The sequence below is a fragment of the Halichoeres trimaculatus genome, unplaced genomic scaffold (genome assembly GCF_033239565.1).
Source record: "Halichoeres trimaculatus isolate MK-OKI-2021-1 unplaced genomic scaffold, fHalTri1.1 fHalTri1_scaffold_12, whole genome shotgun sequence".
Classification (NCBI taxonomy): domain Eukaryota; kingdom Metazoa; phylum Chordata; class Actinopteri; order Labriformes; family Labridae; genus Halichoeres; species Halichoeres trimaculatus.
The window spans coordinates 33219119-33245353 of NW_027437190.1; the positions used below are offsets into that span (position 1 = coordinate 33219119).

At 46.1% G+C, this 26235-nt stretch overlaps 2 protein-coding genes across 3 annotated transcripts; one reads left to right on the forward strand and one right to left on the reverse strand.

Moving 5' to 3' along the window:
* Nucleotides 1-1926: 1926 nt before the first annotated feature.
* On the reverse strand, nt 1927-5760 carry LOC141800707 (retinol dehydrogenase 13). Its single transcript, XM_074683432.1, has 7 exons — nt 5625-5760; nt 4703-4837; nt 3305-3496; nt 3059-3220; nt 2859-2978; nt 2306-2510; nt 1927-2170 (listed from the first exon to the last, which is right to left on the reverse strand). Exons 1-7 carry the CDS (start codon nt 5758-5760, stop codon nt 2068-2070), a joined length of 1053 nt encoding a protein of 350 aa, XP_074539533.1. The 3' UTR covers nt 1927-2067.
* A 1811-nt stretch (nt 5761-7571) lies between these two features.
* Nucleotides 7572-24539, forward strand: pogzb (pogo transposable element derived with ZNF domain b). Of its 2 annotated transcripts, XR_012599351.1 has the most exons (20): nt 7572-7756; nt 8308-8488; nt 8707-8787; nt 8862-9103; nt 9196-9280; nt 9363-9533; nt 9615-9728; nt 12309-12504; nt 12602-12753; nt 14378-14478; nt 14554-14700; nt 14777-14911; nt 14993-15195; nt 15303-15452; nt 15545-15604; nt 15739-15851; nt 19698-21347; nt 21429-21465; nt 21571-23606; nt 23689-24539. XR_012599351.1 is itself a non-coding variant. In XM_074683367.1 (19 exons), the coding sequence occupies exons 2-19, from the start codon at nt 8374-8376 to the stop codon at nt 23543-23545; spliced, it is 5727 nt and encodes a 1908-aa protein (XP_074539468.1). In that variant the 5' UTR covers nt 7572-7756; nt 8308-8373; the 3' UTR covers nt 23546-24538. The 2 variants fall into 2 exon arrangements, 1 of the variants encoding a protein (XP_074539468.1); XM_074683367.1 differs by having other exon boundaries at nt 21571-24538.
* The last annotated feature ends 1696 nt before the right edge of the window (nt 24540-26235 follow it).

The following is a 26235-nucleotide window of genomic DNA, read 5'->3' on the forward strand; positions in this document are numbered from 1 at the left end:
CAGCCCGGTGCTCTAAGATATGTCCATAATGTATAACATCAGTAAATCCTGGTTAGCTATGTCCTGCTAGTCATCTACCAATCAGAGCTAACATAACCTCACTCTTCATTTTATTGATTAGTCTTTAGCTTGGGCATTTTAAAGTGTGGATTATGATCAGGCATGGAGGGAGACTTTTTCAAGATCACTTAGAAACCCCTCACAGCCCCTTTAAATAAGCTTCATTCATATCTTATTGGACCCCTAGAGAGTAAATTCAGGTGATGCAGCAAGTCAAAGATGCACATGTATAACGCCAACAGGTCGTCAAATACTCATGTTAAAGTATAAAGAATGATGATTCTGTAAATGTAGAAATAAAGAGTCACTTCCTGTAAATCTGTCTGTTCTTCTATAGATTATATGTGTGTGATCGTGGTAGAGGGGAATAAAGACCTGTTTATGTGAAAGGATCCGGCTCAGTCGTCTCATGGTGTCGTCAGATTATAGATTATGGATTAAACACATTGTCCTCCTGAGATCTTTGTGTCTAACACACAGACAGACAGCAGCAGGATCAGTGTGTGTGTGTGTGTGTGTGTGTGTGTGTGTGTGTGTGTGTGTGATCTCTGCTCACAGCTGGATCAGTGTAATCTGGTTCAGTGTGCTGCAGCAGATGTTTACAGGAGGACTGATCTGGAGTCAGTTTCACTCTGAGCTCAGATCCTCAAAGTGGGTCAGGGGGAGAGACCGACTGATGTGTGGATTATCCACGGACACGCTGCGGTACACAGCGAACAGGACAACATGTCAACACCCAGGACGACTAACACAACAACACACACTTTGTCCTTTTTTTCTCTGTCCATTTTATTCTTTCTTTCTTTCTTTCTTTCTTTCTTTCTTTCTTTCTTTCTTTCTCTACTTCTTTCTTTCTTTCTTTCTTTCTTTCTTTCTTTCTTTCTCTACTTCTTTCTTTCTTTCTTTCTTTCTTTCTTTCTTTCTTTCTTTCTTTCTTTCTGTCTTTCTATCTCCACTTCTTTTTTTCTTTTTTAATCTTTCTCTTTTGCTTTCTTTTTGTCTTAGTTCATTCTTTCTTTTCACCTTACTCTCTTTCCTTTTTTTGTTTCTCCGTTTCCCTCCCTACGTAGCTTTTTTTGTCTTGGTTTTTCTTTTTTCTTTCATTTTTCCTGCTCTTTCTCTATTTCTCTCATAGGCTCTGATTTATTTATTTATCTATCCTCTTTCTTTCCTCTCTCCTCTTTTTGGCAACTCTTCTCTTTTTCTCTCCTCTTTTCTCTTTTTCTTTCTTTTCTCTCTGTCTTTCTTTAAATTTTCTTTGTTTCTTTCTTTTCCCAGATTCTGACTTTTTTACTTGGTTACTTCTATCCTTTCTCCTTTTCTTTTGATTTTCTGTCCATCTCTCATTATTGTTTCATATTTATTTATTTATTTTTTACTTTCTTTTCTTCCCTTTTTAAATATGAAAGAGGATTTTTTTTCCTTATATATTTTTATTTTCTCTGTGTTGTGATATATTTTCTCCCTGGTAATATTTTCCATCTAATCTTTTTGTGTTTTTTTTAATTGTGTTTCCTTTAGCGTATCTTCAAGTTTCACAGGATTTATAAACTAAAGCTGTTAAATATGTTTTTATGTTCCGTGACTCTGCTGCCCCCTGCTGGTCCATCAGTTCTCTGCATCACACACACGCACACCTCATAATGGTTTAAGTGCTCTTCCTCCCAGCTGCATGTTGACCTCCAGTTGCTGCTCTGAGGATCATGACTTAAAACAACCTGAGGTGAAGTATTTTGCTAAAAACAAAAAAGTTAAAGACAACATTGAGGGACGACCCTCTGAAAAGATGTTGAGTTGAATCTTTATTTTAGCTTTTAAAAAAAAAAACCTCCGGCAGGTCAGAGGTCAGGGGTCAACAGTAACACATGGTCCAATCAGGCACAGTGCTCTCTTACATACAGACTCTGACCGCAGCTTTATTTGGATCATATTTTCTGTACACAGTGAGTCATCATGAGTTCCTACATTCATTTATTACATAACCATCATTCAAGAGGTCAGAGGTCATCATGTGTCCTTTAATCCGACCAGCCGAGCGCTCTCCTCCCACAGCTTACTCGCCACAGCGTCATCTCGCCCCTCGGGAGCCGTCTCCTTCTCTGCACAGTCACTGAAAGCAGATGAACTGGTTTAAGTGGTTTATGAGGACCTTATACTGGTTTTACATTCACAGACCATCTGTGGATGAATCCAGACCCATGAAAGTCAGAACCCAGAGTGTGTTATCGCCATCGTTCGCTCCTACCTGAAGTAGCACCCAGACTTGGCCTCCAGGCCCGGGGTCAGGGCACAGTACAGGGTGGTCTGGCTGCCCTGCGTTGGCGTCTTCATGAGCAGCAGGGACGGCATGCTCATCAGCGTCCCCAGCAGAGGGAACCAGCCGTGGACATGGCGACCCAGCTCGGTGTAGATCACACCCGGGTGGAGACAGAACGAGGACACGCCGGAGCCTGGAGACGGGTCAGAGAGACACTGAGGTCAGAAACGAGCTCAGCTGGGTGTCTCCTCACGCTATCAGTCAGCTACTGTCTCTTTAAGAGACATCAAAGGGCTGCGGAACTCAAGGTTCTGGAAGCTAACATTCCAGAATGTAACATTCTGGAGGAGGAACATTCCGGAATGTTCCTCCTAAGAACACAGAGCAGGACATCTCTGGTTGGCTGATGTTACTTTTGATGCTCTTATGAAGACATTCACCAATCTGTGACATCACAGATTGGTGGCTTAACTTCTTAAACCTCATGTCTCCTTTGGGGAGGGGCTCGTGGCTGTGTGTGGTGTTCAGTGTGTGTAGGAACCTTTGAGTCGTCGGGCCAGTTCTCTGGAGAACAGGACGTTAGCTAGCTTGCTCTGCCTGTAGCTCTCCAGCGAGCTGTACGGCCTCCTGCTGAAGAACAGGTCGTCCAGGTCGATCCGTCCTGAGAGACCAGAAGAGACAGATGTGGTCAAAACAAGATAATAATCATCACAGAGAAACATCAGGGGTCTCAGGTCAGACCTCCTATGTGGGCGATGGACGATACGGTGACCACGCGGCTGGGGGCGGAGCTCTTCAGCATTGGAAGAAGCAGATTGGTTAGCAGGAAGTGACCCAGATGATTGACAGCCAGCTGAGTCTCAAACCCGTCCTCCGTCAGCCATTTTGGACACATCATCACTCCTGCAGACAGACAGGTAAGAAAGAGACAGGTGAGATAGAGACAGAGTAAGACAGACAGGTGATGAGTCGGACAGGTGATCTGACCTGCGTTGTTGATGAGGATGTCCAGTCTGTCCTCGCTGTCGATGAAGTCTTTGGCGAACTGTTTGACGGAGTAGACTGAGGCCAGGTCCAGGTGTCTGATCACTACGTTACCATTTCCTGTCGACCGGCGAATCTCCTCCGCTGCCTGCTCCGCCCGGGTCAGATCCCTGCACGCCATCACCACCCGAGCTCCTACAACAAATCAAACACACCCATCACCCTCTGAGCTCTGACTCTAGTTCAGTTTGTCTTTATTTAGTTTTTAGTTTAGTTTCTCTTTTTTTAGTTTTTTAGTTTAGTTTGTCTTTATTCATATTTTAGATTAGTTTCTCTTTATTTCCTTTACTAGTTTAGTTTGTCTTGTTTTATTTTTTAGTTTAGTTTGTCTTTATTTAGTTTTTTAGTTTAGTTTGTCTTTTTTTATTTTTTTGGTTTAGTTTCTCTTTTATTCATTCATCATAACATGAAAAATATAAGTACAAAAAGTCTTATGGTATCTGCCCCTTCACTTACACAATGATCAAATAACATCTGATAACACAACCAAAATTAAGGCTAGCATGTCTTTAGCATTGCAAAAATCTTTTTTTTTTTTTTTTTTACAGAATTATTTTACCCTTTTACTTATGTTTGTTCAATTTTTTGTTTTTATTTGTTAATTTTTTTTCCTTTACAGGCAGAAGTATTTCTTCCCTGTATTTATTAAGTATGTTGTTTTTGATATGTTTTTTGAAGATATTTAATGATTTGATGTCTTTTCAGTCCGTGTCCAGGTTGTTCCATAATGAGACACCTTTAACTGATGTATTGCATTCCCTGAGTGTGGTTCTGAATTTAGGTTTTTCAAATATTGCGAATCCTTTTAGTTGTAATTACTTCTCCTTTTGACAAATCTACACAGAATGTCCTACAGCTCTACAGTTTCATTTAGCAAACACTTTTGTCCAAAGCAATCAACAACATTCAGTTATTAGTGCTGAAAATTTACTAAGAGCTGAGTCTGAGACCTTCTGACTCATTCTCCCCCTGAGGACAAAGAGAAGAAGGCTCAGATTAAGGGTCCAAGTGTCCCCTGAACAGATGAGTCTTCAGACATCTCAAAGTAGAAAGAGACTCTGTGGATCGTATAGAGTTAGGTAATTCATTCACCATTTGGGAACAACAGAGGAGAAGAGTCTGGCTAGAGATTTGGAGCCGCACTGGGCTGGGAGCACCAGGCGTCTTTCACAAGCAGAGCGTAGAGGATCAGAAAGATTCTAGACCTAGATGAGGGACCCCAGGTAGGCAGGAGCCAACATTAGATGTTAATAAACTTGAGACGGCTATAACGTCCCTGTAAAGTCTCTGTATAAACACAGAAACGTCCCCATTTTGCTCAGCAAACAAACACAGTCTGACCTCTGCGGGCCAGGTCTCTGCTCGTCTCTTTGCCGATCCCGGTGTTCGCTCCGGTGATCAGAACCGTCTTCCCGTCCAGACGCACAGAACTGCGACACGCTCCACCTGCTATCCACCTCCTCAACACAGCCAAACCTGAAAACACACACGCACAGACACACACAGGTAGATGGTTCAATACATGGAAACCTTTGTCGTGAGATGAGTTACTCAGCAGCGCCCCCTCTGGTCACTTAGTAGAGCAGCTTTAATGAGACGAGAGGAGACAGCAGCTCATCCTCTGTTTGATATAATTATTCTAAGACTTTTATATGATCCTACATCAATCATCAACAAACTCTTCATGACAAAATATGAAACAGTTGTTGCCATAAAAATAATTTTTAACCCTGTTAATGCTTCTCTTTGAAACAACGTTAAACATTTATCATAACTGTTTTGTGTTCTGTGTCCATCATTAGAAGATTGAACACTTCTGCTTGTAAGATGCAAACTTTAAAAAAAAGAGGTTTGGGTTCGGAAATCAGGAGTGCAGAGCTGGATTGCATCATCAGAGCCATGTTTCTAGTAATCTGCCCTCCCCTCGTGTTTGAGCATGTGGCTGACATTAAATATCCGACACACCTCTCTGATAACATGTTCATAGATTAACCTCAGTGACTAAAAAATGCACAAAAATAAACAACGATGTGTGAAGCAGAGCTGGTGTGTGTCGCAGCTCCTGTGCGGTCAGGTGTGTGTCATAAAGTGGCCTCTGAGTGAGCGCGCTGTGTTTGATCTGAGCGGTCGTCTAATCCATTAGGTTAATGGCAAACAGGCAGCAGCTTAACTCCAAACAACACAAATAAATAAATAAGTAAACAAACATTTTTTTGTGTCTCTGCAGACAGGAAGTGATGATGAAGAGAAGGTTTAATCTTACAGATCAGAGTGATCCCCAGCACAGCTCCACACTTCAGCATCAGGTCCCCCCGGCCCTCCTCCCCCAGGTCCGAGCCGGGGGCGCCGCTGTCGGGCCACGGCCGTATCAGGAAACCCCCCGGAGCCGCAGATCTCATCCCTGCAGGTCAGAAAAGACTGAAGGGAGACCGAGCCGGACCGGGCTGAGCCAGGCAGGGAACATGGAGCAGGGAGGGGGAGGGGACAGATTAAGTCAGATTAGAGCAGATTATCCTCCACACAGAGCTGCTCTGGGATCAGTTAGAGACTTTTGGCCAAACCTGGACCGGAAGGATTGGATGTGCAGGAACCAGGGAGCTCCAAACATGTCACAGCATATCAGGAAACTTAGGAGAGAAGACTGACAGGGCTATGGATATCAGCGTGTGGAGCAGAATCTGCAGAACCACCTGATCACTATACACCAGCTCTGTCATCAACCAACAAACAATTAAAGAAACTGAAAGGAAATAATGATTTAAAGAGGATTTAAAAATGATTTGGTACTGATTTAGTGATTCCACAGTTGGTAACGCCTCTGTGTTGACGTTTCCTCTGAAGGTGAGGTTGGACAAGGTGAGCAGGACTTCTCAGGATCTATGAGAGCTTTGGCACTGACTCACCTTAAACGTAAACAAGTCGAATGTCTCAGCACCACCTCTTATAGTTTTCTGATTTAGCATGCTAAACATGCTAACAGTTTTACCACAGTGTCAACAGAAAGGGGTTAACGTGTCACACTCTTTTCTGTGGATTATTTTGTTATGACGTGTGATCAGGTTGTTAGGGGAGCTGATTTTGCCATTCAGACTCAATTACTGTTGTTTTGGAGTTTTAACCAATCAGAATTGAGGATTTAACAAGAGCGGGTAATCAGTAAGAAAAATGATTTATAGTTAGCATGATAAGATATAGTGTTCATTTTTTTTTAAAATTTAAACTCATATTTTAGTTTAACTTCACAAAAAAAAACATTCCTTATTTCAATGTGTACAGATGCAACCTGCTTTAATATGTCCCTTCAAAATAAAATACAGGCCAACAAAAGCACTAAATAGAATAGAATAGAATAGAATAGAATAGAATAGAATAGAATAGAATAGATTAGAATAGAAAATACTTTATTTATCCCCGAGGGGAAATTCAGGAGTCACAGCAGCATTTAAGAAAACAAAAGTAAGAAAGTGGATTGAAATTGCAAAAAGGTCCACAAGAAAATAGATGATTTTAAATAGTGATTTAATTATTTTTTCTGGCACTTGGATTTAGATTTTCTAACAGTTCAACTGCTTTGTTCGAAATTTCGGACATATCAGAGAAGAGACATATGAAAAAAATAAGAATTATGATCAAAATAATAATAAAAGGGGCTGATATTTTAAAATGTACTCATTAAAAGAGTACCAAAAAAAATGTAAAAACAAAATAAAACAGATAAAACAATCTTTTAAGAGTTATCTTTTGTGAATACGACGGAGAGCAAACCTCTGAGTTACTTGTTACTCCAAAACAGTGGTTTAGAAATTAAGTTTTATTATTCATATTCAAGTACAATGTCATTCTTAACAAAATAAAAATAAAAAAACTTAAATATTTTTCGTTTTTCATACATAGTAACTATTATTTAAGTAATTTTGTGTCGCTTTTAATAAAGGTTTTTTAAAAAAATCACAAATTTTCCAACGACGTCACTGTCTAGTCCCGCCTCTCATGAACACAACAGAACCAAAATGGCGTCATGCCCTGGCATTGTGCAGCTGTTCTGCTTGTTCTTTTCACGTGTTTCTTGATCTGGTTCTGGTTCTGGTCTCAGTGGGTCCAGTAAACCGTACTTTTCCCGTCGCGGCACACCTGTCTAACCCCGCACACCTGTAAACTCCTGCAGCTTCACGCAGACACACGGGGTTCAGTTTCTCTGCAAGAATTCTCACCGACCAATCACAGGCTACGCTGTCTGGGAACAGCTGTGACGTAGAGTCGTCGTTGGCCAAACAGCGGCTGTGGGAAAGCGGATGTCCCGCCTCGACTCTCCAGCTCCTGACGAACTGAAGCGCGGCGTGAGGAGAACTAAGCGAACCGAACCCGTCCAAACCGTGCTGACTCCAGCCTCAGCAGGTAAGACCGAGTCTAGTCTGATCCGGTTTTGCCTGTTTAACCCTCAAACCGGTCCCTTTGATGCGGCGGGTGCACGAGGGAAGCGTTTGTTTTGTTTCAGCTCCCTGCTGCCGGAGGGGCGGTGCTGACTCCAAACACACCGCTGCAGAGGCTGAACCGGGTCTGTAGCGACCGGGGACCAGCCTGAGCCGGTCTGAGTGGTCTCCGTCAGGATTTCCAGACTGTATGAGGGGAAACGTTGTGATATGCAGGACAGGAGAGCTTTAATCAAGCACAAAGCCTGAGGATGAGCGCCCCCTGCGGCTGCAGCGAGAAGCTACACATACAGTGACCCCGCGCTGCTGCTGCTGCGACTCCTCCAAACTTTATTTAAAATGTCAACACTGACAGAATCATTATTACTCATAATATCACTGTTATTGTTATATGTTATGTATAAGAGATTATAATGGGGTTAGTTTGAGGCTGTTTGCTGTTTGCATGCTCAGAGGGATCACCTGTTTTGAGTATTCAAGTCATTCACGCAGGTTTTGTTTATTTCATCTGTACAGTGAAAACACTGCAGGTTAATATTCAGCCAATCACGGTGCAGGAGGGCGGGACAAGGCTTCAGCATCATGGATACAGAGCTGTTCATGGAGTGTGAGGAGGAGGAGCTGGAGCCGTGGCAACAGGTGGACGACAGCGTGGAGGAAGATGACATGGATTTCATGGAGAGCTACTGCGAGCCAGGTGAGACACACACACACACACACACACACACACACACACACCCAGCCCTACTAGATAAACAAAGAACAGCTGATGTAAACAAACAAAGAGGTGTAAAAATGATTTCTGAATGAGCAGTCACACAGATTTATATAAAAAAAAAGATCCTCAATAATTCACCTCTGCAGAAACTTTATGTTTAATGCTAAAAGTGAAAACCTGTCTGTGTGATTTTACAGTGGAGGACTCTCTATCTCCCCTTCCTGCCTCTGAGACTCCGCCCCCAAGCGAACCGTCACCTGTCACGCCTGTGCCACCAGGTATTCAAATGTGTGTGTTTAATCTTGACGCCCTCTCTCTGCACAAACGTTAACCCTTCTGTTTGTGTCTCCAGCTCCTCCAGCTCCTCCACCTCCTCCCCAGATCATCTCCTCCTCTGTGGTCTCCCTCTCCACCACCTCCTCTTCGTCTTCCTCCTCTACTTTAGCCCCTCCCCTCCCTTCGCCGTCCGTCTCGGCCCCTCCCCTGATCACCCAGGGTCAGCCTCTCATCCTGACGCAGACGGCTGGGGGGACCTTCCTCCTCCCAGCGGCTCCTGGCTCGGGGAACGCTCAGCCGATCCTGCTCACCACACAGGTACGGAAACAAACTCACCTTGTGTTGCTGTGTCACTTCCTGTTTGTTTGATTTGCTGCATCTGATTGGTTTGTGTTTGTGATTCTGCTCAGGGTTTCCCGATGATGAACCACGGGGCTCCTCTGGTTTTGAACCTGCAGCCGGGTCAGACGGTGCAGCCGCTCACGCTCATCCAGTGTACGACCTTTAGCTCCGCCCATCAATCCTCACGTTTGATCGCTGATCTGCTCACTCATCTCTGCGTTTTCTGTCTCCACAGCGCCCTCTCTGGGTCAGCTGGTGCGGCCGAGTGTGGGAGTGTCTCCCGTCCCCCTACAGGGTCAGACCAGAGCAGGTCCTGCTTCCAGAGGCCTAACCCAGCCTGGCTCCGCCTTCACCGCCGTGCAGCTCCCGACCACTTTCACCATTCGCACCAGCACGCCAGGATCTGGTCAGTCTCAGGATAAAAGGAGCTCTCTGATTGGTTGATTGTTTGACACATGACCTCATTGGTGGCTCTCTGTTTATCCAGTTAACCTTCACATGACTCAGGTGGGCGGGCTGAGCTCTCTGAAGCTGGCAGGTTCCCCCGCCCTGCCCTCAGGCTCGGCCAATGGCGTCTCCAGAGTGGCCTCGATCAGTAAAGGTAAGACCGACACCTTTACGGTTTACCCAGGACTAGGTCTGTCACGACAACAAATTTTGCTTGACGATAATTTTCCAAAATATTACGATAAACGATATTATTGTCAATATTATTTTGATTTTTTCCCCATTTTTTCATTGATGTAATTATGATAAATGGGATAATAAAGTGAGTACACCATATCGAAAGCAAGAAACTGACTGTCTGTCTGTCAAACATTTTTAACATTTCTGGCTTTCAGCCGTATTGAAGGGCTGCATTTCTTTGACGATGTAGCTGTCTTTGAGCGCCACCATTTGGTGCTTTTATTTCTATTTACTTTGCCGACCAAAAGCCTCAGTAAGAGCGGATTGTCAAAAAACAAGGCTCCGCTGCACCTCCCCTTCTTCTTCTTCGTCGCCACTATTTTCAAACAAATGCGACATATCAGCTCGTTGGTGTTCAGTGTTTCCCACAGGATTTTAGGAGACTGTGGTGGCAGAGTCGCTGACCCTCGGCAGTTTTAATGTGTGTGTACGTTTTTAAGCGCGATGTATCGCCCTTACAGTAAGTGCAGTTTGGGACCATAGACATGAAGATACGTTGATAAATAAGAACTTACAAAGGCATATCAGAAATATTTTAAATTTGATTCAGAAACAAAACCAAAAACTCACTCTCTCACAATATTTTGAACAATTTATTGAACAACATTTCAACAACAGGTTATTTACACTATTTCCCGTGATCTGTGATCCGTTATTAGGCTACTGAGACTGTAGCCTACCGTTATTCTCTCACCTGAGTTAACGAGGTGTGTGTTTGAAGCTGATGAGAGAAAAGAGAGCAGGAGGATGTGAGTAGGTGAAAGGGAAGCTAAGTGGAAACCCTTTATAATGTTTTAACATCTTAAAAAAATATTTTTTGGGATTAAGGGTCAGATTCCTAAATTTGTTGCAGCCCACTTCATCACAAAATGTTGCCTAAATCAATGCAAGATCATTTTCTGACTGATATTTCCTGATATTGCTGTGTGTCTGGCTTTGAGATAAATTCAGCTTCTTCCATGCTCTCTCTGACTGTTGTGTTCACCGTCTTACGCTGACGTCACTACAAAAATCGCAGTAGCACATGGCTACTTAATATGCACGTACTGATTTGCATTGACCATATATAGTTATGTTTGGGCGCGCTGAAGGCGGGAAAGGAGGCGCGCTCACCACATTCACGCTTTTCTCGGGGCGGTGTGATTTATCACGGAGAATAGCGTGCAGCCGTGTGTACGCAGAGTTTGATAGATCTGAAAAGAGTGTTGGTCGTATCCACGTTTTGCCTTTTCGTCGTAAGTGAAACTTAAGAGGACTTCGCTGTAATAAATATAGGCCCCAGGAGAGGAGACTATGAAATACTAAGCCGCTTCAGCTCGTTGGTATCGTACAGGTAATTGTACTGTGTGCCTGCTCTGACTCTGAATGCGCGGTGATAATGAAACAGTGTGGTCGCTCTTGTCTCTGAAACTCTGGAACCGAGACGTGCGCGGTGCAGCCGTTCCTCTTCCCAAGAAGGGAGGCAGACAGCGCAGTGAGATACTGTGTCCACGGCCGCAGTTAGCATGGACGCTAATGCCCAAAAAAGAAGTTGCACATACCTCAGAGTCAGACGCCCCGCTCTAACGTCACTGGAATCTGGTTCGCGCCAAACGTAACAGGTAAAGAGCGACGTCTATGAGTGTGACCAGTGCGCGCGCACTCTTGTTCTCGCTTGTTTACGTGCGGTAGGAAAGTACAGCTGTGTAATGGTCTGACAGAGTGACGGATCGTATTTTTTGTCTCCATATGAGACTGTGGCGGGGCCAAATGAGACTGTGGCGGGCCGCCACAGTCTCATTAATTAATGGGAAACACTGGGTGTTCATGAGCTCACACTTTGTTCATTCTGATAAAAAACAAAATATTCCCACACTGGGACTGTGGCAGGCGGCTTAAGAACCGTATCTTTGGTGCCATCACTCATATTAGCGTGTGTTTCCTCCTTACCGCTCAGGACGCTCGCTTCAGCTCTCTCCGTGTGTACGCGCAATCAGCCCCGTCTTCACCCCAAAGATCGCATTTTTGACACATGTTCACTTCGCTATAAATCTGCTATAGAACCTATGCACCTATGATGTTAGGAAAGATAGACGTAGTGAGCCATCTTCTCATTCAGCCTCTTTGGTCCAAAGAGAGGAGGAAAACAAACATGCAGCACGTGTCAGTTTATCGAGGCTGGCAGACTTACCGAGGATGTTTTTATTTATCGTTCGGTTAATCGATTTATTGATTATCGTGACTCATACCCAGGACTCCAAACCAGGGGTTCAGGACTCCTGAGCTCCAGGAGCTTCATGAATGAGGATTAACAGAGCTTTCAGAAATGTTTCCTGAGCTCCGTTTTTGGCTGTTTGATCCCAAACTTTAATCAGATTCATGACTAATGAGCGCTCAGTAGTTCCTGGAAGTTCAGATTTAGAGCTTTTTTTTTTTCTAAGAAACCCAGGAACTAAATTTGGATTTAACCTTTCTACCTGTCTCCCTTGACGGTTTGTGTGTCTCACCCTGACAGCTCCTGGACCCACCTCCTCCATCCTCTACACCTCCAGTGTGTTCCCAGAGCCCCCTCGCGTGGTCATGAGCGTGGAGGAGTTTTATTACGGGACACACGAAGGCGACACCAGTCTGAGAAAGCCACACCCCCTGGGGATCAAAACCTCCACCTTTACCTGCCAGATCTGCAACCAGCTGGCCCACAACAACCTGAGGTGAGTCCAGGTCAGGACCAGAACACCTGAGTACCTGAACACACCTGGACAGACTCACTCATCATTTTTTCCTGTGTGTGTGTGTGTGTGTGCGCAGTATGATGCAGCACATGCTCCAGCATTCAGAGCTGACTGGAGGAGTGCTCAGTGACGGCAGGAAGTGCTGTAAGTTCTGCTACCGTCAGTTCTCGTCTCCGGTTCAGCTGAAGAGCCACCAAGACCAGGTCCACGGCCCCACCCTCTCCTCCTGTAAGAACTCACCTGTCCTCATTTCTCTCCACTCTGTTGTTAAACATCCATTCCACTCAATTACTGACTTGGACTTGAGTGACTTGTCTGACTTGAATAACCCAGGTTTGAACACTTCTCTCTCTGACTGTTATTTGTGACCTGGATCTTGTCTGTAGACTTGGGGCTTACTTGCCCCATCATTTGAAGAGTCCCTGTGCTGATGTGAGGTTGACTTGGACTCCGACCAACAAACTCGTAGTGCTAACACGCAAGTTCCAGGTCAAAACCAAGTCAAGAGAGCCTCATCCCATTCTAGACAAGCCAGTCTGGGATCCAGGACAGGTCACAAGTCCCAGTTCAGTTTGAAAGATAAGTCCCAAAGTAAAGTCGACCCAGAGCCAAGTCCAAGTCAGGAAAGTAAAACCCGTGGTATAAATTCAGACAGTGGGCTCCAAAAGTTTACCATTAACTTGCATGTCAATGAAAGAGAACCACCTGGTCCCAGTTTACCTGTTCTCACTCAGATCTTGTATAGAATAGAATAGAATAGAACTTTATTGTCATTGTAACAAGTACAACAAAATTGAAGTCACAGCAGCAATCAAGAAAACAAAAGTAAGAAAGTGTATAGAAAGTGCAAAAAGCTCCATAAGAAAATAGATGCAGACAGCTTGTCCATCATTGTCCAGTCAGCCAGCCTCCACCTCCACAGGGTCCAGGACTGAGCTTCTTCAGCAGTCTGTTCAGTCTCTGTCTCCTGGATCCTGTCTGCTCACAGCAGGTGAAGTTCATGTCAAGTGTTAGCTCCATTAGCTCCGTCTGTGAATAGCATGATGCTACTCTGCCTTCTGGTATTCTCTCTGTAGCTGGGTTAGCACAGCTAGCTCGTCCATCTTATTGGAGATAGATCTTACGTTCCCAATAACGATGGATGGAAGGACAGGTCCATGTCGTCACTTCTTAGCTCACACCTGAGAACCAGCACGTCGTCCTCACCTCCTTCCCCTCACCTTGTGGGAAACATCTGGCCTTGCACCAGTTAGCATTGACATGCTACAGGCTGCTAACAGCTGATTTCACATGTACACAATGCAGCCATGGTTACGTGTAGGATCTCCAGACAAACACAGGAGAAAAAGTAGAAGAAAATACCACACCAAACGAAAAGAGACGAAAAAGTACAAAAAACGGACAAAGAAGAGAGAGCAGCCACAACAGGGCAACTAATTTTAACGCCTCAAATCTACAAAACAAGCTACAGATGAAGTCACAGTAGAAGTCAGATGCAGACCAGCCTTGGGACTTGGGACTTGGAGACCCTGTTGACCCAACATTTCTTTCCCATGACTTGTGAATCAGAGTATCTTGACGTGGACTGCGAAAAAAACCTGTTGTTACTGGATTTCTGACTTTTGGCCTCTACAGTGGACTTGGACTTGGACTTAACCTGTTCTCATTCAGGACTTTTCTGGCTTGACTTGGACTGGGACTCGATGGTGCCCTTAGCAGATTGTAGACTTAGCTGCTTTTGAGCTTGGTGTTCATTTCAGACTCAGGATGTGAATCAGGACTCACCTGCTCTCTGTTTGGACTTCTTGGTTGTTAATGATAACTCACCTGGGCTCACCTGTCTGTCTCTCAGGTATGTGTCGTATCTGTGAGTGGGCCTTTGAGAACGAGCCGGCCTTCCTGAACCACATGAAGTCCAACCACAAACCAGGAGAGATGCCGTACGTGTGCCAGGTGAGCCCAACCGCCGACCTCTGACCCAGCTCAGTGTCTGTGCTCGGATCTCGTTAACCCAGGTGTGAATTCCAGGTGTGTTCGTACCGCTCGTCTTTCTACCTGGACGTCCTGCAGCACTTCAGCAGCTTCCACCGAGACTCCCGCTTCCTGATGTGTATGTTCTGCCTAAAGGTGACCAGGAACCCAACCAGCTACCAGCAACACCTGCTCAAACACCAGGTAACCTCACCTGTCCCTGAAAAACACCAGGTAACCTCACCTGGCCCTCACTAACTCTCTGTCTCTTCCCTTTCAGGTGAATCAAGCGTTTCACTGTAACAGGTGTCGTCTTCAGTTCATCTTCCTCAAAGATAAGATGCAGCACAAAGCCGAGAACCACCGCAGCTTCCGACGACCCACTCAGCTGGAGGGACTCCCGCCGGGGTCAAAGGTCAGACACTCCTCCTTTGTGCTCCAATGACAGGTGTGTCCTGGTGCAGGTATCAGGTCTAACCACCTCATGTGTCTCCAGGTGACCATCCGGACCTTTGGGAAGATGATGCCTGGGATGACAACACCAGGAATTAAACGGCTGCAGAGCATTTCCCCCCTCATCCAGCCAATCCACATCAAGACCGAGCACCCCAAGTCTATGATCCCGAAGAGTCCTCCGTCCTCCAGACATCCTCGGTCGCCTACGAAGAGATCCATCAGCCGCAGACTCCACATCAACAGGTAGGAGTCATAGAGAGGTCTGTCCTGAAGGGGGCGCCACAGGACAGCTGATAGGAGCTAGGGTGGACACATCAGGATCTTTAATGGTCTCTCTGGTCCTCCTGCAGGGGTTTCCACTTTGAGGAGGAGCACCTGATGTGTTTGGAGTGTGGGACTGACGCCTCCGACTTCTCCGCCCACTACCCGACTCATGTCCGCTGTCTGCTGTGTCCCTACAGCAGCTGCTGCTCCAGAGCCTACGCTGCTCACATGATTCAGTAAGACCTGCAGGGGTCCTCAGAGTCCGGGGTCTGTCAGGAGGATTAACTGATGCTTGTCGTGAATCTCACTCCTGTTGTTGTTTTTTTAGTCACCACGTGCCGAAAACCAAAGATGGAGATCTTCCTCTGCACAGACTGCCTCCTCCATGGTGAGCGCTCCTCCTCTCATTCACAGACCCCAGAAGTGGTTTTTAGTCTATGCAGTCACTCCCACTACAGAGTCTGGTCTCGCTCTGATGATGTCATCATTTGAATGAACATGTGCGTGTTTGTGTGTTCTCAGTGTGTTCGTGCTGCGATGCTCTGAATGCAACTTCAAGCCCCGTTCTGCTGATCACATGGCTGAACACCTGCTGAACAACCCGAGCCACTACAGCGCCACCTGTCGGCCCCGCTGTAAGATCACACACACACACACACACACACACACACACACACACACACACACACACACACACACACACACACACACACTCTTAAAGGGATAGTTCAGTCTTTTTTGAAGCGGGGTTGTATGAGCTCTATGTGACCACTAAGGACATTAGATACAGTAGAAAGTTGTCTCCTCTCCCTCAGTAAGACACAAACTGTAATCGATGGTGACGAGGAAATAGACGCTAACAGGGACAGACAGTACCAAATTCGCTTATGTTTCCTCTGTATTCCTTTCAGTCTCCATCTGTAGCAGCTCCTCTTCTGTGTGCTCCGGTTCATACAGGTATCCTTTAGGTTCCAAAGTGAATGAAACTTCATCGTCGCTGTCGTAGTCACTCATTTTGAATTTCCTACGCTGCCTCACAATCCTTAGAGTACAAACAAAAGAATTACGATACTTGATCAAACTTACACGAGGCTAAAACCAGCGCTCGAAGCATAGCTTGTTTACATTCCCTACAGCTGAAAGAAGGAGGGGGGACGGAGCGCACTAGCGCTGCGCGTAAGGACACATGAGTTAGTTAGGTCCTGATAAATGTTTATATTTCTGAAGACTTAATGCACTTAAAAAATATTTTATGTATCGTACTCTTAAACTGTGGTATTACTTTTTGATTTTAGTTCTTGTAGGCAGAGAGAATAGCCTTTGAATTTGGTACCGTCTCTCCCTGTTAGCGTCTATTTCCTCGTCACCATCGATTACAGTCTGTGTCTTACTGAGGGAGAGGAGACAACTTTCTACTGTATCTAATGTCCTTAGTGGTCACATAGAGCTCATACAACCCCACTTCAAAAAAACTGAACTATCCCTTTAAGCCCCATTTCCACCAAGCGGTTCAATTCAGTGTGTCTCAGTACGGCACACATTTTATAGTGTTTAACCAACCTGTACCGTCCCACTTTTTGGGACCCTTCTGTTAAGGGTGCAAGACGTACTGATCCAGAAGGTGGCGCCACAAGCACTACAGTCCATTCCTGTGTGTATTTCTCCTGGCGGCACGCAGCCTTCTCTGAAACAAAGCTTGATTGTTCTTTGTAACAAAGAGCCTCATGCCAATCACAAGGAAGACGAATTGTTGGATGTTTTCCATCGTTTTTCTTTGTTGACTGTTTCGTAACTTGCACGCCGCTTACCACGAGGGAGCTGTAGAAACACAAACAGGACCAAGTTTAACTGATCCAACCTGTACCAAACCGTACTGATCTAAACCGGACTGCTTGGTGGAAACAATGATCTAAGATTGTCTATACTAAAGATGACTCACTACAGGGCGCCCCACTGATGGGACCCATAAACGGACAGGTGGGTGGCTCTCAGACAGGTAACCTGTAATCCTTACTACAGGTTATCAGAGTGAATCCATCTCCAGAGAAATAAAAACACATATGAACAAACCTTGACTCTCAAAAGAAAGACAGAAACACCCACAAAAGTACAAAAAATATCAAGAAACAGGCATGAAACCAGCTTTATAGGCCCTAAAAGATCCTGTCATTTCAAGTCTGTTGGAGAAATATCTTTGTGAAAGCAGAACTTGTTTTCTGTGTATGATCTAAGACAGTGTTTCTCACATTTTTTCAGACAAAGGACCACTTATAGAAAAATCTTGCAGACCACCATGGCCCTAGAACAACACCCCAGCAAACAAACTGATATATTGTAAACTCAAATTATACATGTTACAACTTGCTAGGGCTGCAACTAACGATTATTTTGAAAATGGATTATACCCCAGTTATTTTTAGGATTAAAATATACATTTCATTTCTTCAATTCCCTTTATTCAGAACAAGTATTTGACACAATGACGGTGAATAGAGTAAAAAAGTGCACTTAGTCCCTCATAGTTTGGTGTTTTTTTTGCTTTTGTTTTTTTAGAATGAAGGAGAAAATGGACCTGAAAATCTCAGTATTAATACATTACTGGTATAGTATTCCATAATAATTAAAATTTCCAGTATTTAAATTAGGGCTGTCATTTTAACGGGTTAATTAAATTAATTAATTACACCGCAAATTAAAGCGTTATAAAAATTAACGCAGATTAATCTGGATCCCAAACCAGTGGGGCGTTCAAGGACACACTTATTTTCAAATGTCTGGCATTTACAAACTGTTTGTTCTACTTGGGAAAAAAAGTGGTGTTCTTGTCAGATTTTCAAATTTCCGATGGTCCCTGAATGTATCACACATGACGTCAGCAACGTGCTTTAAACGGGGGGAAGCGAGAGTGATTTTTGTGAGACTGCCGTCACATCTTGTTTATTCACACGTCCTTTTTGAAAATCTGCAGAAAATCAACCGTTTGCTCTAGCTCAATTCTGTAAAAAACAGATAATTCTACACTCTTTACTGCATTAAACCGGCCCTGAATGATCGATATTTGTCAAAGATTTAAATCTAAAGAATTCTTTGAAAATTTGCTTCCATCTTCCTGGTGTTGAAAATACTTCACTTTTCTTTGATCCAAGACTTGAATAAAGTGTTTTGTACATAGTTCCTCACAGTTTTTAGCCTTTAGCCCTGGTTCTCCTGACCTCATAGAAGAACCTCATATTGCAGTGAAAATTGAGTCCACATCGAGTAAAAATGTGAACAGAAGCAAAAACCGTCCTAAAAATCAAATCAGCTTATCTTAGGTGCAGGACTGTGTAGATTTGTAAAGATAAAACCATAAAACTTTTTCCATGTGTTCCTTATGCCTCAGGGTACCTAAAAATGTGTTGTATACATTCCCACCTTATTCTTAAATGTTTTTAAATGTCTTTTAATGTAATTTTAATGTCCTGGAATTTAAATTCTTTATTTTGGGACCTTAAGCAGATCTGAGATTAAAATGCAATTGATTAGATTAATTAATTACAAATCCTGTAATTAATTAGATTAATTTTTTAATCGCCTGACAGCACTTATTTAAATACTTAAGAACTTAGATCAGATCAAATTACTTAATGCTTTATGGACCATTTTTTGTAGAGTTTATCAATTTGTGTAGCAGCCGAACAACTTGCACCCCCACCCCCTCTTTTTACCCGAATGTTCCATTAAAAAAAACACATTTCCTCACGGTCGTTGTGGACCACTAGGGGGCACACAATTTGAGATACACTGATCTAAGAGACCTGACAGATCCCTGAAAGCTGGCTCTGGTCCATCCCAGAGTTCCTCCTTCCTGCTCCCCTCACCGGGTGAACTCTGTCTGAGGTCAGATCCAGCTGCTCTCCTCTCACTCCCACCGAGACAAAAACTTAATGACTCATGGTTACATAAATTTTATGTTTATATAATAACGTTACAAACTCTCCCTGTTGTTTTTTGGGGCTTCTCTGTTTCCCAAACTTCTCCTTTCTCGATGTTTATGTTGGTGTTAGTCTGTAAATACACCAAACCCTTCAGTCAGATAAACACGGCCTTTGTTAGCATGTAGCTTAAACTCTGTGTGACCCGAAACAGGACTGGCTGAGTTAACCCTCCTGGTGGAAGTCTAGAGGATGGCTCCACTGTGTGGCTCAGAGTAAACCAAACTGACCCAGCTGGAGGTCAAACCTCGCTCGTCTCAGACGCCGTGCAGCCGAGGAAACAGGAAGCGAAGGAGAAAGCTGAACAATGTGCTTAAATAATGTTACATAAGGTTCCTGATAGGATCTGAGGCCAAGTGAGGGGAGAGAAGTCGTCTGTGAAAAGCTATTGTCCTGATCTGAGAGGTTCCCGTTGTCTATGTGGATGATAAAGAATCCAAACACGGGTTTAAACTTCCTGTTGGTGTTGCGAAAACAAAAATCTGACCTCCCTCTTTCTCCTTCCAGCCGTCGTCGAGCGTGACATCCAGTTCTGGGACAGTAAAGATCAGCACCCCTCAGAAGAGAAGGAACCAGTCCAGAATAAAGACTTACCTGAACCGTCATGGAGGTCTGCAGATTGCTGGAAAGATCCGACTGAAAGCGAGATCCCCAAACCCCCCATCCTCCCGTTCACGCAGAACTGTGGGCCTCAACACGCCCTCTCCAGGAACTCGGACGCCATCGACTTCTTCAACCTGCTCTTCCCTGCGGAGCTCATCGAGCTGATCGTCACCGAGACCAACGCCCACGTGAAGACCAGCCAGTACCTGGGCTCTTGTTTTCAAGACTGGGTCCCCATCACCACACACGAGGTGAAAGGTTTCATTGGCCTGGTCGTCCTCATGGGGATCCAGAACCTCCCCGACCCGACTCACTACTGGTCGTGGAGTCACTACGACAACAGCTACACGTTTTACCGCGCCATGAGCTACAAACGCTTCAAACAGATCGCTGCTAACATCCGCATGGGCAGCTTCACCACGGAGGAGCACCGGGGCACCTTCAAGCCCCACGACTCCCTGCACATCTTCAGACCGATGCTGGACATCCTGGGCAAGGCCATGTGGACCACGTACAAGGCAAACTGCTGCCTGACCATCGACCGGGCGCTGCTGCCCAGCCAGGAGGACGAGGAGAGCTCCGCTAAAGGAAACCCAAAGACTCAGCCGCAGGTGTGGCTGCTCTGCGACTCCAAGTCCGGATACTGCCACCGCTTCTTCATCCAGGTTGGCGAGAAGGCGGGGGAGCAGCGCGGCTTCACCGTGGTGCCGGAGCTGGTGAAAGGTTTGGAAGACAGACACCACCAGCTCTACCTGGCCAACTCACTCACCTCCATCCCCTTAATGCAGAAGCTCCTGGACCAGGGCATCTACGCCTCCAGCTCGTTCCCTCCACCCAACCCCATCCTGCCCAGGGAACTGTGGGACCAGGGCGAGCTGGAGAAACCTGGAGACTTCCTGCAGAGGCAGTGTGGCCCTCTGCTTGCCACCCGCTGGAGGGATACGAAGGAGATGGGCTGTTTGTCAACCAACGCCGCTCCAGGCGAAGCTGACGCTGTGTGGAGGAGATCCCAGACTAAAGTTGGCGGCCTAGACCCCATCGACCGACCCATGGCCTTCCGACTCCTGCAGGAGAACATGCGAGGAGTCGACATCTGCAAACAGCTGCTGGCCTGCAACCCGCTGGGAGGGATCTCTCAAGACCGCCACTGGCGCAGCCTCTTCTGGTTTCTGGTGAATCTGAGCATCGTGAACGCCTTCATCGTGCTAAGGGAGAGCCGCAAGGATAACCCGCCCCCATGGGTCCAGGAAGGCCTTTTCACTCAGGTCAACTTCCGCAAGCGTCTGGGGAACCAACTCGCCAAGTGCGCTCAGAAGTACTTTGAGAACATGGAGATGGCCAGCCCCCGAGTTCCTCGACCAGAGGTGACGGAGGAGCCGGTGAAAGAGAGACACCGAATGACAAAGATCAGCAGCATCTCTAAGCGGTGCAGGAACTGCAACCTGAAGAACATCCGCCGGGAGAGCGTGAACGGCTGCACCATCTGCAAGGTCAACCTGTGCAAAGAGTCCACCTGCTTCTGGGAGTTTCATGGCCTGTCCCCCCTGAACAGAGGTCAGTGCTTCAGATAGCGTGTGACGCGACGGCTCAGTTTGTTACCACACAGTTTGAAATTCATGTCTGATGTCTTCACAGGATCCACAAAGGTCGGGTTTATCAAGGACAGGACGAGGTACGGACTCTGTCATGTGATTTTGTTGAGGAGTCTGTGTGAGGTGTGTGTTGGTCACAGGTTCCAGTGAGTAATGCTGTCCTGTGTGTGTGTGTTTTGTTCCAGCGGGGCCATCGAGTTCCCAGAGGTGAGACACAGTCAGGACGACGCCATGGCTCCTGTGGAGGACTTTGACTTCTCAGACAGCGAGAGGCTGGACGACCTGGACGACATGGATCCAGACTTAGAGGACACACAAGACGATATCCAAGAAGAAGACTCGTTTTATAAGTCTCACCTGCCGTCTTCCACGGATGGTCACACCCTTCCGGCGTCCGCCCTGCCCGGCTCTAAGGAGCGTGACGATTTCCTCACAGCCCGTCAGCTGAGGATCACGTTGTCCGCTCTGTGTGATGGATTCTGCCAGGCCACCAGGGTCTTTGCAACTGACACCCAGCAGATCCACGGCTGGCTGAAGGAGGCCAAGAAGCACTTCAGAAAGACCAAACAGGACCAGGCAGTCCAGTCCTGCGGGGAGGACCGTATGGTGGCCTGGGTGCTGTCCATGCGGGAGCAGCAGCTCCCGATCACGGAGAGTAACCTGTTCCACAAAGCGTCCACGCTGAAGAAGAAGGGAGGCTTCAGCGAGTCCTTCCGTATCTCCTACGACTGGGCCGTCAGCTTCATGCTGCGGCACCGCCTCGCCTTGCAGAGGGCCAGCAGGGTGGCCACGTTGACCCGCAGCCTGCCGCCCCCCATGGAGGCCAAGATCAAGACTTTCAGAGACTTTACCCAGAAGGTTTTCAAGCACAAGAAGCTCTCAGAGAGAACTGTAGCCGCCATGGACGAGCTCTCGCTGTTTGTGGATCTGAGGCTGGTTCAGAACAAGGCGTGCCGCGCCGACGCTCTGGAGCTCACCGGGTCCATTCCTCTGCTCACCGTGTACCTGACGGTGCTTGCTGATGGCACCATGCTGCCGTCTCTGATTCTGTCCAACAGACAGCTGGATCCTCAAGAGCTCCCAGACTCAGTCCTGCTGGAGGCCGGACCAGAGAGTCCGTCAGTAGAGGAGGCCCTGGACCTCTGGTTCAAAAAGGTTTGGCTCCCGCATCTGTCTGGTCTCACTGAGCCCAGTAAGTCAATGCTAGTCCTGGACCGACATCGGGAACACACAGCAGAGCCATTCCTAACCTGTACCAGCGGATCCGGGACGCTTCCAGCTGTGATCCCCGGAGGCTGTTCCCCCCATCTGCAGCCTCTGGAGATCTGCATGAAGCCAGTTCTGCAGCGCCTCCTCCTGTCACGATGGGCAAAGTTCATCGCTACAAACCCAAAGGAGCTGGAAGAAACGTCACCGCACCAACTCCAGGCTAAAGTCGCCCAGAAGCTGGTGGACTGGCTGATCGAGGCTCTGACTCACCTGAACCAGCTCCAACAGCTGTGGAAGAAGTCCTTCCACCTGACCGGACTTCTGACGGAGGGGAAGGACGGAGACGAGGAGGAGAGTCAGGCACCAGAGGACATCCAACAAGACCTCCTCAAGACCCTCTCTGAGACCCTGCTGGGGACGGACACTCTGGAGGACGAGGTTCCTGAAATGTTCGAGCTTGAAGACGGCGAGGAGGAGGAGGAGGAAGGAGGAGACAGAGAGGAGGAGATGGCAGAGAATAAGGAAGAGTCAGGGAAGGAGACAAAGGAGGATGAGGTAGAGCAAGGAAAGGAGACAAAAAATGAGTTAGGAAAGGAGACAGAGGAGGACAGGGAGGAGATAAAAGAGGGAAGGAAGGAGAGAAGTGGGGAAGGTTCTCAGGAGGAAGGAGAAAAAACAGAAATGGAAATGAGTGAAGACTCAGGAGAGGGCAAGGAGGTAGGAAAAGACAACAAGGAGACAGAGGAGGAGAAGAAGCAGGAGGAGGACAGTGAGGAAGAAGGAAAGGAGGTAGAGGAGGACAAGAAGGAAGAGGCACGAAAGGAGGCAAGACGAGAGACCAGGATCGTGATCGGAGAGGAGGTCGGGGATGAATGGAAGATCACGGTGAAGAGCCGGACTGACGGTGTGGAGGCGGACGGAGAGGACAACGACAGGATGGACGAGAGCTGAACGGACGATAGAGACGGTTAAACCCAGACATTAAGTTTACAGACTTTAGGGAGGGGTCATGGTCCAAATGAGAACTGGTCCGGCTACGAGAAACTGAACTTGGCAACCAGCAGTTGGAGGTAAACCCTAAGGCACAGCCGCAGAAACCAGACCAGAAACCAGTGTGTCCAGTTTCTGGGGACTAAAGGACGTCATGTTTCTGTCGTCTATGTCGATGATAGTCTCGTGGTGTTTTAGCTTCATTCCTCATTTTGTCCAAACCTGAAGGCTCAAACTGCGTCTTCAGACCAGCCAATCAGCAACCGAGGAACCTGACGGAAAGACACCTGATTGGTCGGTACCCCTCGGACTACAATCAGTCAAGTCTTCCTAACGTCCCAGCTTCAAATCAGCTGCTCCAGAAACCCCCTTCCCTCTGATTGGCCAGCCCTCTGGAGGCCTGTCATGGGCAGACCTTAGTGTTTGAGGCCCGCCCCCGTTATGAACAAGTTAGAGATAACTATCCATTCAGCGAGACTAATCATGTGGTGCTATTTATAGAGCTGGGTGTTTAGATCAGTTTACAGAATCATGGGTTTCTACAACATATGAAGTTGTAGAGGTATGAAAATCTGCACATGCTCAGTCTGAACATGAAGTTATTAGCTTTCTTCAAACAGATGCTAATAGTACCTGAAAGTGGACAGGTACGTCTACCACATCTGAAGATCAGGTTGCTTCCTGGTTTGTCTTGAGGCTGCTACAGGCTGCTGTTATTCAAAGGGTACCTAAAAACATGAAGGAGGTTTGATGATGGGTGCTTGAAGCTGATTGGCTGGTTTGGACCACGAAGGCTTCGTCAGAGACACTTCCTGTTTTCCTTTGAGCCTTTATCATGTGTTGATGTCTGGTTTGTTATGGATCTGACTCTGCAGATGTCGATGTTTCGGTGCTGATGTACAGAAGACTTTAAAGCTGTTCACCCTGAATAAATAAAACAATAAATATCTTCCATTTTGAACTCGCGTCTTAAGTTTTACTCTGTTTATCTCAACAACTAAACTTTTTGTTCAGTTTTGTTCTGTCTGTGGTTGCATCAGCTCCGTTTAATGACGATGTTTGGTGCTTGTGTCTTTCAAGCTGCGCTCGTGTCGTCTGTGTTTGGTTTTCATGGATCACTTGTGAACCACCTGCTGTTCAAAGCATCCAGCCGCCTGAGGGGCTCTTTGTCCTGACTGCTATCAGACCTTTACACAGCTCACTGTGATATTTATTTATGACCATTTTTAATCAGTCAGTTGTTGTTATTCCTCTCTGTTGTCCGTGCTTATGGCTGAACTCCTCACCCCTCAGAGCTAATAAAGATAAAAAAATCCTTGATCCTTGAGCCTGAGCTCCCCACAGACCCTTCTGATCCAAGCCCAGTCATGTCTGATTTTAATAATGCAGTGATCTCCACTACAGAGTCATGTCGGCATCATCAAACTCTGTCTTTCTAGTTATATAACGACATAAAATGATTAACAAACCACTGAATGCTTTTAAAACCTCTAACAGCCGCTGAAAGATCAACCCTGCAGCAGAGAGACCGGGGTCAGGGTTAGCTGTAGGTAAACCGGTTTTCTCCTGTCATGGTGTCCTGATATAACTCATGAACTTTCTCCTCCTGTGTTATGAAATGCTCCTCTCTTCCTGCATCATGTGGGACCAGGTCTGGCTGGAGACCAGCTCCTGTAGGTTGTGGAGAAACACACATACACACATTAGCAGACTAAATCCTAACTCCACCTCTCTGATCGTATCACAGCTGGTTTTTCTTTTTGTCCGGCTTAAAGAGAGTCTGGGTCCCCTGAGTGCTGTTCAGTGATGATAAGCTCAGACAGCAGAATGTAAACATCACTACAACACCCAACAGGACAGCTCTAAAGAGCTTAAGATAGAAATCAGAATGAGCAACAGATTCTACGGATCAACTTTGCTAAAAGAGGAGTACTGAACCCAAACACCAGGACAGGGAGCCAGAACGGTCTGCTAGCTTTACAAAAACCCTACCAGCGTCACGAAAAAAGACCACCAGCTTTACAGAACAGACCCCAAGCTTTACACACAAAAATAAAACAGTTTTACAAACAGACCACAGGCATAACCCAAAAGACCACCAGCTTCACAAAAAAGACTGAAAGCTTTAAAAATACTGATTATTTGCTTAGGAGAACAAACCACTTTCTTTAAAAAACATTCAACTAGCTTTGCTAAAAAAAACCACCAGTTTCACAGACCAAACTGCCAGCTTCACAGGATAAACTACCACTTAGAGAACAGATTTACAAAACAGACCACCAGCTGTACAGAAGAGACCTGTGACTTTAAAGAATAGACACCTAGCATATCAGAACAGACCATTAGCTTTACAATAAAAGACCATCAGCTTCAAAGAATAGACTATGAGGTTTAAAGAACAGACCAAACCACCAGCTTAACAAAAAACTACCACTTTAAGAAAAGACCTGCAGCTTAACAGCACAGACCAGTGGCGATTGCTCTAAGACTGCAAGGGAAGCTCAGCTTCCCCTAAAATGTCCCCAAAAATTTGTGATTTGTGATGTTCTGCTGTGTGTAAATTTCATTGATAAATCTGAGCTAGAATTCCTTCATCTTTAGTTCAGAATCAGCTCCTATCACAGGTAACTGGCTCCACCTCCTTCTCATTC